Source organism: Daphnia pulex, chromosome 10 (genome assembly GCF_021134715.1).
Source record: "Daphnia pulex isolate KAP4 chromosome 10, ASM2113471v1".
Taxonomy (NCBI): domain Eukaryota; kingdom Metazoa; phylum Arthropoda; class Branchiopoda; order Diplostraca; family Daphniidae; genus Daphnia; species Daphnia pulex.
The window spans coordinates 9,506,486-9,519,008 of record NC_060026.1 but is presented as its reverse complement, the minus strand read 5'-3'; the positions used below and the strand labels follow the sequence as shown (position 1 = coordinate 9,519,008).

General features: G+C 36.4%; 1 protein-coding gene across 1 annotated transcript; it reads left to right on the top strand.

Moving 5' to 3' along the window:
* The first annotated feature begins 629 nt into the window (after positions 1–629).
* On the top strand, positions 630–2,004 carry LOC124206345. The gene is made up of 3 exons (XM_046604146.1): positions 630–833; positions 893–1,041; positions 1,235–2,004. The coding sequence occupies exons 2-3, from the start codon at positions 928–930 to the stop codon at positions 1,733–1,735; spliced, it is 615 nt and encodes a 204-aa protein (XP_046460102.1). The 5' UTR covers positions 630–833; positions 893–927; the 3' UTR covers positions 1,736–2,004.
* The last annotated feature ends 10,519 nt before the right edge of the window (positions 2,005–12,523 follow it).

Genomic DNA, 12,523 nt, shown 5'->3' with positions numbered 1-12,523 from the left:
TCAAAAGAACATGCCTTTGGTATGTTTACTGTAATTATGTATTTTGATGCCATTTTCTCGTCCCACTAACTACTCGATTTTATATTTCAAACTATAAGTTTGAAAAGGGCTTCGTAAAGAAGAAAAGGCAAAATAAACTACTAAATTGCCGGATTCAGCAAAATGAACAACTTAAAAACCATACCAAAGTTGTATGATATCTGGTTACATACGTCAAAAATGACACATGCGCAGCCACGAAAGAGAACCTCTCTAGATGCCGCCTGCCGGTGCTAGCCGGAATGAGAGCTTCTTTCTTCGTCTTTGTTGGCCCTCTACCGGACATTTCTACGCATCACTTAACACAAACAAACTCAGCACATATTTCAGAGTTGCCAGATTGCAAAAAATCCAAAGGGGTTCTTCACATCGTATTTCCTTGACATTTCAATGATAATTCTAGACGAATTACCTTTAAAGCTAATGCGCGTGTTTAAAAGCTTTAAATGAGGATCTTCTTCATCATAAAAAATGATTAACTTTTGTTTATGGTCATTTCCATTTATTGGCTTACAAATACACAATCTTTAAGGCGGATATGAAAATCTCGCGAAGTCTTATTCGACCATTTACATACTGGAAATTGTTAAGATTCTCTATGCTCCGCCACCTAGCGGACATGGGTCATACTCTCTACCTGGAAACAAACTCTCTTCAACGTTGCTGCTTTACTTGTTTGGTCTCAAAAGTCCTACTTACTTCTTTACTGTTGTCTCTGAACTACTCCGTTCCTCGTCTGTATCTCTGAACTACCTTATTCTTCACGTGTGTTCTCTTTCATCTCATCAAGAAAGGTACAACAATATACATTTTGCTATCAAGCTGACATGTGTTGAGTGTATAATATCAACAGGTTATGGGCCCAGAACGTTTAAATCTGGCTCAATCATGTCAAAGTCTGAACTAAGTCACATCGAACGATTCAATGGAACTAACTTCCAACTTTGGAAATACAACTGCTGGCTTGTACTCGAACAGCATGAACTACTTGACATTGTCGAGGTAACACTAATTTAAAATCACAGAGTTTTATTAGACTGTTTACTTACTGTATAGATTGTCGAGGTAACACTAATTTAAAATCACAGAGTTTTATTAGACTGTTTACTTACAGATTGTCGAAGTAACACTAATTCAAAATCACAGAGTTTTATTAGACTGTTTACTTATAGAAAACATAATTTACTATCTACAGGGTAGAGATTTGTTGCCCGTAGCCACAGTTGCTCAAGGGAATGTTACCAATCAAAAAGCCATTAATCTTTGGAAAAAGAAAGACACTCAAGCGAGACTGATCTTGATGACCACAATCAGCCCCAGAGAGCAGCAGGCATTCGTGAACTGCAGATCTGCATTCGCAATATGGACAAAACTAGCTGCACAGCACATGCAGAATGCCTCAGCTAGCACCCACGTCCTTCAAGCTAATTTCTTTCATTACCAGTATGTTAAAGGTCATACCATCATGCAACATATTACTGCTATCGAAGGGATGGCTCAACAGCTGGATGATTTGAACCAATCCATGAGTCTATCCCAGATCACGACGAAGATAGTATCGACTTTACCCTCAAGCTACAGACACTTCATGACTGTCTGGGACAATTTAGCAGAAACTAACAAAACTATGCCAAATCTAATCACGAAGTTGATGAACGAGCAACATCGTCAATTGAACTTTTTATTTAACGAGTAATTCATTCAACCTACCTTTCGTTTGAGGGGGGGTGTTAAGATTCTCTATGCTCCGCCACCTAGCGGACATGGGTCATACTCTCTACCTGGAAACAAACTCTCTTCAACGTTGCTGCTTTACTTGTTTGGTCTCAAAAGTCCTACTTACTTCTTTACTGTTGTCTCTGAACTACTCCGTTCCTCGTCTGTATCTCTGAACTACCTTATTCTTCACGTGTGTTCTCTTTCATCTCATCAAGAAAGGTACAACAATATACATTTTGCTATCAAGCTGACATGTGTTGAGTGTATAATATCAACAGAAATGACTAAAAGAAATGTGTGTTGTCTATTATAAAAATTTTTTATATCTCAGAAATGTTATACCCAAGGATGATAAATTCAACATTGAAATAGTAGCCACTTAGAGTGTATATTGTTCGTTAAATTTTCCCAAAAAGTTTATTTTTTAGCGCTAGATGGAGGTAAAAAACAATCGGAAAAATAACCGACAAAAACTTAAGATAAATCAAATTTTTACCACGGAAATTTAATCGCCGATTATTTTTCAGCGATTATCGCTAGCAGCCGATTATCGGCGAAAAAAATCGCGCCGTAAGTCTGAACCTACGGATCCCAAGGTAAAGAAAGGTATGTATGTTAACTTCAAATCCCGCTCTATAGTTTGGGATACATTTTATTTTGATCGAGATAGTGCCAGCCCCATGTATAAATCTACAAGCTTTCTGGGAATGTGCGCCTTCATATTTTGTCAGTAGTGCAGCCACTTGATCAAAGCCGCCATGTCCTTTACCGCTTGTCTTGCCCAAAAATCCAAGGCTAAATTGCGTTATGAGGCTGCACTAACAACAAGAAAATGTGTTCTGCACTTTCGTATTCAAGGTAATTTATTTTTTATAAGCTTAGTAGTTAGGTAATTTAACAGCAAATTATACCCAAAAATAGAGCGAGCTTTGAAGTTTAACACATTTATTTCCTGCTAGGTAGCATAACCCCTTCATATTGAAAAAAAAATTGGGAAAGTCGTAGTCCCTTAAGACCCCTTGCTATATTGTGGTAACTGTTTTTTGGGGGGAGGAGAAGTAGGTGCAATTTTTTTTCAGCAGGCCCGCGGTTAGGGTATAGGGTAATTACAACACTCCTTATCAGGACACATCCAAGCAGCCGATTTTACTTCGTCATTTTAACTTCGGGAATATTCCTTGTCGATATTTCTCTTCAGCATTATCGAGATTCTTGAAGTGATGAAATTGGATTTCTCCTTGAAACTATAAAAAATTTAAAATTTTACAAGATAATCTTAGAAAACGACATATAAATAATTATTAACTGCATATATTAGGGCGTGAAAATGTGATTTCTAATACACTTCATAATGTGGGGGACATCAAAAAGAAAATAGATTTTTTCGTCAGGGTCGGTAGGATGTTTAATCTAATTTGTGAAGTGTTCCATTTCTCCAGATACGCCAAAGAGTCTTGTACTCCTTAAGAAGGGTGTAGACCATAACAAAAAACATTGGTCACAATTGCGCCTTTCTTTTTCAAAGCTTTTATTGCCTTGACAGCAATATTTGTAATAACAATAGAACTGGCCGCACCACTCATTGCGTACACAGAGATATGTTGAACCCATTTAGATCTGTAGCATCTAAACATCAACACAAGCATGATCTACCAGTTTTTCGCTCTTCTTTATTATCATACTATCTCCGCTGTAATCAACGAGTTAATAGCCGAATTAATTTGTTGTTCTTAAAACTTGAGAACCCACATGCGACCCCGACAGTGACACATGATCAAGCGAAGATAAATCAGGTTTTAAAAAACACAAATAAAACGAGAGCATGAAGTGTGGGTGCAATAAAAACACTACATCAAGGAAATTCTCTGGAATAGATGGGTTACCAATAGAATTTTACAGACATGGCCCTTTTTAAAAACCGAAATTACCAATATGTACAATTATATTTCTTATTAAATTATCCTCAGAAAAACTCAGAAAACTGGAATAAAATATCTCTTTTTATAATAATATAATATAATATATACTTTTTAGCTGTGAACCAATTCCAAAGTGAAAAGATTCAAACCCTATCCTTTAAACAATCCCCCAACAGAGGGAGGTTCAATTTTTTTTAAATGGCCAAATTAAAATATCTTTCCTTATTTTTTAAAAAGAATTTAAAAGAATTTTTACAAAAAACACAACAGTTAAAACAGTAAAATGATGTTTTATTGGATAGGACTAAAACTTCGAAACATATTCCATCCAGTAAAAAAGTACCAAACTGTGAAAGAACACCAAAATTCTTTTTTTAAGTTTGGACTCTTTGTCCAGGCTTATAGGTTGTGAAGTATAGTAGTTCGGTTTTGAGTTTATGGGTGAAATTGAAGAAAAAGATCTTTCACCAGCATTATAGCTGCAACGACATATCACATTGGACAGCACCTATAGGAACAAAACCCTGTAGCCAAAGTGAATAGTTCCACTTTTTTGTTTTGTTTCTTTGGTTTCTTGTTTTCCTCGAACATCGCCTGCGGATCTCGTGAATCGACTTCACCCTTCTTGTTCCAATGACAACAGAATAAGCCGCACGAAACCACCTTAGGGAAGTCATTAAACTTGCCTCATCTAAACTGGGTGTGGTAAACAACAACACTTAAATAATAATATCTCGATTTTATTTCGATGCAATCATTTCCATGTACGAGAAGTAAATAGATCTCATAATATTGATTTGACTTGATTGAGCACACTTGGATCGAGGATTATCAGAGTACAGAAAAAGAATCTATGTAATGAAACGGATCAACGATTTCATCGAGATGGACACACGGGAATCAACTCTCTGGCAGATCGTTGTTGGCAACGTGATACCAAAATGACGGGCGGGAAGATGAAACTTCGTTTAGTGCCAGAGAGATGTCCAATTTCGTCTCAGAATAAATCGGATAGAGGATACTGAAAGCCACCAATAGAGTCAAGCGATTGGTGACCAGATCTTTGATACTTTCGGGCAATATCAATTGAAAATGTGAGCTAACGATGTCCAACTCTTCTTGATAAATAATCAAACTCTCCGAAATCGAGCAATATACAACGCGGTTGATCATGTCCAACAACAAAAAATTCACACTTAGCAAAAATTTTACCTATTTCAAAGAAGTGCATCAACAAAATTCAACAACTTTAGGACACAACTTATTTGGCAGCACAATAGAAATTCTCCCTAAATATGAGCTTTATCCCCCAACGAAGGAAGCTTTAAATTTATCAAATACCAAATTAAAATATCAATCCTATTTTTCTTTAAGAAGTTTAAATAATTTCAACAAAAAACACAACAGTGAAAACAGTAAAACAAGATTCCTTCGGTAATATCCTTCGGAAATTTTTTTAAACGTTAAAGAGACAGAAAATAAAGGTTATGGTAGATTTATACATACTATAACGTTTGGAAAATTCTGTTTCCCTTTATTCTCTTTCATAATTGATTCTTTATAACTAATTGACTAATAATCTGTTAATATTATGAGTGGTGCGACTTAGGAGTGGCGGAGGCTTCGCCCCGCCACCCCACGTCGCACTTCACGTTCAGATTAAGTTTTAGCAACATTTATTACTATAGTAACATGGAATTGGAAAAATTATTAGTTACATATTAACTATAAAGAATTGGATGTGCTCTTATAGCAGTTAGATTAAACCACCGCTGAAAAAATCTTAATTCAGGCATATAACCTAAGTGTTTTACGACTAGTTCCAAAATCGATACCGATGGTAGCGTCGCTAGTGATATTACCATAGCTTTACTTCGTCTTTCGTTACATTGTTTGGTGTACACACCAACCTGACCACGCTTTCCCTCAAATCTTATGTCAATGTTGGTGTAATGGTTAGCAACCCGAGCTGGCACTCTTATGGTTCGGGGTTCGAATCTTGAGCAAGCCATTGGTAACTTTTGAAAAATTACACTTAAAAAACTTTTGGAGGTAAATGGAAGTGGGAGATCGGTGGTAACTCTTCACGACCGCCAAAAGATCTTGATGACTGTGGAGAGGACAAGGGAAGAAGAGAGAGATGACCCAGAGCTTCAAAATGAGTATGATCAAACATTTTTAAAATGTTCCTCAACTTCTTGGTTGATGACTAACTGTTAAAAAAAAGGGGAATAGAAATTTTACTTGATCAAAAAATTTATTAAAATCAAGATCATCATTTATTAAAAACAGTTAACAAAAAGAGGCAATAATAAGAACAATAAAGACGAAATCGAACAAGAACAATAAAAATCAAATCAAATATCATCAAAATATCAATATCATATCATCAAAACTTGTCTTGCTAGGGAAGATTCAAACTTTTTTTCTTTTTGTTAACACTGCTGAGCACTCACTGCACTGACAGTTGGAAGGTTAAGCAAACAAAAGCGAATTCACTGCCTAGGATTCGGCAACCAGCTAGGTAACAAGTACGCAAATTAAATTTTTAAAACAGTAATGAAAACAAATGAAACCCCGTTACGACATGTATCAAATTTTGACAGAATTATGTACAAAATTTGGTGACGATTGGTCATTCAGGGAAGAAACGTATAAAGGATAACTAAATGGACATTAAACCCTCTGAATTTCACTACTAGCTACTACTACCCTACCCCCTATACCCCACACCCTATATTGTTAAGGACCTTCGTATATAAATATACCTCAGGGATGATGTTTTATTGGATAGTAGTAAAACTTCGAAATATATTCCATCCAGTTAAAAAGTACCAAACTGTGAAAAAACAAAAAAATTCTTTTTTAAATTGGATTCTTTGTCCCTTATATTTTTATCAGTGTCCCAACTAGGAAAAATGCGCTCGACCTTCCACAGCATACGAATGGCAAAAGCCGAAATTGTTCCAATTTAGAAACGATATTCTAGCTTCACGTAGGGAAATCAATTAATATGAGAAATATGAGTATTCTCGAGAATAGATAAGTAGTGAAAAGATGTCATTGTTATGGATCCAGGTGATGTTGGAATGGCGCAATACATCGACTGTTACTCTTTTACAATAATAATCGTTAGTATTTACATTTCAAAGAATTCACAAGTGTTGCGCAAAAGCTTATCAAATGCTGTTAAAATATGTTATCTAAACAATTTTGAATGTTGAGGTTGAACACAACTCAGTTTTTTGCAATATTCCATTCAAAATTTCATTGAAATGTCGTCTTATTCGACAGAAAACTTAAGCAATGCACAAAAAAAGGAGGGGGTCTATCAGAAAGATAGTAACGATTTAGCAATTTTATTCTAAATTAAATGCAAAATAGCTTCACAATTTTAACAAATTGCAGCCAGGTAAAACATAAAGACAGGCGAGCAACAGCATTCAGATTTCATATGCATTTCAACAAATTTTAGTCTGGATGCAGACAATTTAGTTTTTATTCGACTGATAAACGAAGTGGTTGTTCTTCTGGGGATTCTAACCTTTTCAGTTCTAAAGCCAAGACTTACAAATGATTTAATGCGTCGTGGTAGGTAAAATTTATATTTTTTAATACTTTTCTATATGAACTGTATGTAATGATTTGTGTTTTTCTTCTACCTAAAAGAAAGGAAATCATGCATTTTAAATGTCGACATTTCGGCAGACTTTCTTGCGGTAGCAGAATGAAATGCGATGACGGCGTTTGCTACAAAACTGGACGGGATCACAATCATGGCCATGCCGTGTCGTTTGGCCGATTTTTTTCTTTACTTGCAACTTTATTTCTTATAAATAAATTTTTGGCTATTGTTACCAGAAACGCAATAATTGCACTGGATTGTTGCAGTAAACGAATGTGTTCGTTTGGCTCTGGAACGTCTTGGAAGCAAGAAGAAATCATTTCGAAGAAGTCTGTCAACGGTAATTAGCATGTATTTTTTATAGTCATAACTTTTAGTTAGTTATTTCTTTCTGTTTTTTAGCTCCAATGTCAGGTTGACTTTTGACGCTGCGCTTGAGAAGCGCATATGCAATTTGCTCGAAAGAAAAACCATCCTGGTATCCCAGAGACATACACAGAGATGGTGGATACTCTCAACAAACATTGTCAATATGATTTTGATTTATATCGATACGTTTTGACAGAATATGAAAATAAAATATCCGGGTGAACTATCACACCAAACTCAAGACGTCCAAGATGCTGTCAAATTACTCTATGCTTACTACATGAACTATTGGCTTCTTGAAGTTGAACCGGTAACATACAGCGTCCATCGTGACAACAAACGAACAAACAACGTCATCGAATGCTGGAACCGTTGGTTCAACGAGCGCTATTTAGTTACTTATTCTGGTTTCTTCGAATTCATGAGTAAGAAAAATATTCAATAAATAGGCTAAGAAAAGAAACTATTTCTTACAGGTTTTTTTTATTGAAGCCAATGATTGTTCTGAGCGAGATTTGGATGAACTAAGTGATGGTTTGAGTTTATACCGTGATAATCTGCTTTTTATCGTACAGTCAATAGAAAATTGATCAAGCTTTCGGACAAGTGAGATGAAAAAACCATAAGCCGTGTTCTTTTTCTGGAATTGGCCTCTGGCTTCTTTGAACCGGATCGGATCGGTAACATAGGATATTGTTTTTGAGACGTTTAGTTAGACTTAATTTCTTTACTTATCTTCTAATAGACATTGCCGCTCTTTCGAACCTTCGACACCACTATGAGCTCCGGCACGAACAGGGATTCGGCAAGGGCAGCAACGACTTCAAGCTGGAGCAGCAAAGCCTAAATCTACTAGAGCAATACCAGCAGCAACCCAAGGTAAATTTATTTATTAATGTGTTTTAATATTTAACAATTTGTTCTTATGAATAGCTCTAGAAGCTCTTGCTTTGCCACAGCAAGCCGTGCAGCAAAAGCATTCTTTTACATCAACCGAGGCGCCAGTAGCACCTCCACGAACTCAACCCCAGCTAGCAGATCTTTATTGGTAAAATATTTTTTTCCGACAATATTCTTCGATCGATAACCCACATATTGGTATAATATTATATTATTACTTTGTTGCGACAAGGTGGCTGTTAAATTTTTTTGTTATTTTCCCAATAAATGACTATTATCAAAAATGAATAAATTAATATAATTTTTTTTTATTTTCCCAATAACGGATCATTAAATAAGGAATACATCGTTTTCTATGAAAAAGCTATAGTCTTTTACATTTACCACATGTTCAAAATCCTAAATGATTGGAAAGCTGCTGCCTTTTTAGCCGAGAGTGGGTTTGTACCATCGTCCTTTGTGTCACCAATCCAACACTATAACCACTACACCAGAAACGGTGATGATAATAAAGTCCCGATGTGATCAGATGGATAGTGCATACTTACACATTGTCATGGTTATAGCCCAGCGTGAGCATAATCAATTTAATTTACATCAGTGTAGGAATTTATGATTATTGAGACTATTTGTTTCATAAGTCATTTGTTTGCTGAAAGTGGGTTTCAACCAACCTCCATAGAATTACCTATATGGATATATAATAATAGCAGTTTTAACATTTCATCTCCTTAACGTTTAAGATAAATTATATCACGTAAACGTGAAGGTAGAGTTTTAAATTCGAAGTACGTAAGTTAGTTATTCGAGACTTGTGCAAGATTTGGATTTTAAGACAATTGGATTGTTCAGTTAGGCAATTGTCTGCAGAACTAACGAATTGAATACGATATAAAACATTTAGGATTTTGAACGCATGTTAAATGTAAAAGACTATAGCTTTTTCATAAAAAAGGATTTATTATTTTTTTAATGGTCCGTTATTGGGAAAATAACAAAAAGGTAATATTGATTTATTCATCTTTCATAATAGTCATTCATTGGGAAAACAACAAAACAATTTAACAGCCACCTTGACGCAGCAAAGTAATAATCTAATATTATACCAATATGTGGGTTATCGACCGAAGAATATTCTCGGAAAACAATATTTTACCATTACGGGACTAGACTTATCCATTTTTTTGCCGTAGGGACATCCTTGGCGAGATCCTCTGCATCTGTCTATTGCCTGTCGGGACAAACCCCTATAGGGAATCCCCTCTTAACCCTTGTTTACGTGGCTTCTAGAAGTTAAAAACTTTTATTGCCTCAAGTCGAAATACAATTGAATACCGCTGTTGGTGTAGTGGTTATAGCATTGGATTGGTGACTCAAGGTGTAATGGTTCAAACCCACTCAAGACCAAAAACAAGAACTTGTCTAATAACAAGTTGAAGATGAATAAATATTCCACGCTGGACTATATAACCATAAACACACCAACCAGATTTCCGTCAAAATTTTAAAAGTAGTAAAACTGTTATTTCACCAATAAAAGTAAAATAAATAAAACAAGTTGAAAAAATATTGTGAGCCAATAAATTTGGGTGCAAAAATATATTGGAAAAATATTTAAAAAAATTATTTTACCAACATCTCAATTGTAGGAATATAATATTTTAGCAATATTTGGGAAATATACTCTGCTAGCTGGGACGAAACGCTAATCGACTCGCCATCACTGCAACGTCAACGGCTGCTGAACCCGTTGCTAATTCCACGACTATTGAGCCAATCACTTCTACTTCTTCGAATAACCTTTCGAAGATACGACTCGACATCGAAGTTGTTGACAGTAACCGCCCTAAGCACATCTGAAGAAGGCCGACTCGTTTTAACGATTTCGCTGTTTCTCAGCCCCGATCGACATCTGCAGACACTTTACGAACTTCACCACATCACTCTCCCGTCTCTGTACGTACTCTAAACACACGATGTCGCAACTAACCCACAACAATTCACCCTTATTCCATGTAATTATTCTCTTTCCTCCGGCTGTATGACAATTTCTGTTCCTCTCCGTCAGTGTGCTAGTTTTCAACTTCAATTTCAAAATATGACTGCGCATATTTGAATTTAATATGATTTTATGAACCCATATTTATATAAATGATAAGCCTAGCATCTAAGAAATAAAAAAAAATTTAAATACTGAATTGTCAACATATGCATTGAATAGAGTTGAACACACCTGATATGTTCGCAGTAATTTCGCATTTACTGTTGAAGTAGTCTCGCATTTATTGTCGAAGTAATCTCGCAAATTTGTCGGGGTTATCTCGCAACCTGTTGAAGGTGCGTCGCATCGATGTCGATAAAAAGTTTTGTCGGGTGAACGTCAGCATCCCGTTGCAGGTATAGTTGAGAAGGAGAGGGGGGTTAAGCCTAGTATCTAGCCAAAACAAGACCCGGAGATTTAGCACTTAAGGCCGTAAAGACTTGGACAGTAACAGGGCCAGATTGCACGCTCAAGTTGGACTAATAGATAGATGGAGGAAGCGAGATATTAAGAATTTTAAGCACAGCACTCGAGTTGGTGAACACAACGCAGAAGCCAAGTGCACCACGCTTGTGGTAGACACGAAAAAAGAAATGGAGACTTCCAAGAACACACAGATGAAGAGGAACAACTGTAGAAAAAAGTAGAGAGTTGTAGAGAAGAATGTTCCATGGTGGATAGTTGGTATTAAGAGGGAAACTGGTGCGAGACAGTGAGTGGCCTTTGCTCAGGAAGGGGGGACGCTGAAGAATGAAATTTCGCTATGAGTTGGAGAAGCACAACTCACTCGAACTCGCTCGAGAGGATACGCAGTGTGGCTATTTAAAAAATTCTGAGGTCAAGAGGTAAACCTAGACTGATCAACCGTAAGTAAAAATGCGCTCTACAGTAGAGGAAAACAGGAAACGAAGTTGTTTGCCATCAAATCCGAAAGACAGTCGTAGTCAACTGCTGACAGCCATGATTTCTCTCTTGGCGGAAATACACTTGGTTTGCATGTGGATCCCCACCTTATGTCGGCATCCAAAACAAGGCCAAGAAAGGAGGCCTAGTGTGAAGGGGAAATTTTAGTACCATATTAAATGGACGTAGAGATTCCGTTCACTCTGTTTTTCTTGAATGGAAATTCAGTAATTTTTACTCAAATATTCATAACACGTCATATTCCACAATATGAAAACACTAAACAAATAAAAAAAACCAGCTAGGCGACGCAAGATTTCATCGCGGTTAGCATCTTTTGTGATCGTGAAACATCTGGTCGTTTTGACAACTGGTTAAGTATTTTAATTATAGAAAAAACCTAACCTAATCTAATATAACCTAGTAACCCAGGTACCATTCTATTCTGTTCTATACATTTTATAGCGCATTTTCCATAATGGCAGATCAAATGACGTCCTTTCGACACATGAAGAGACGAAATGAGAGAGAGATTAGACATGAAATATTCAGAGATAAGCAGCGGCACATAAGTGTGTCTTCAGTAGACTCTCAAAAACGGAAAAGTTATTGGCAAGACGGATCGATACGTGAAAATCATTCCACAGTCTAGGCGCGGCCTGAAAAAAAGCTCTCTGACCATAGTTGACAAGTTAAGGTTTTGGGGAGACGAAAATACGACCATGGTTATCAGACCTCAAAGAATGACAGGGCAAATATGGAACAGTGACGAGACAAGTAAGAGGGGGCTTGACCGTGAAGACAACGATATGTGAGTACAATTAATTTATTAACAATACGTTGAGCAATGTGAAGTCAATGCAGCTTCTTTAAGAGTACCGTTGCGTCATCAGATGTTTTCTTGTAAAAGATGAGACGAGCGGCGGCGTTTTGGATTACTTGAAGGCGTTGGATGTCCTTTTTGAGAAAATCAACGAAAAGTGAGTTGCAGTAGTCAAGTCTTGACAA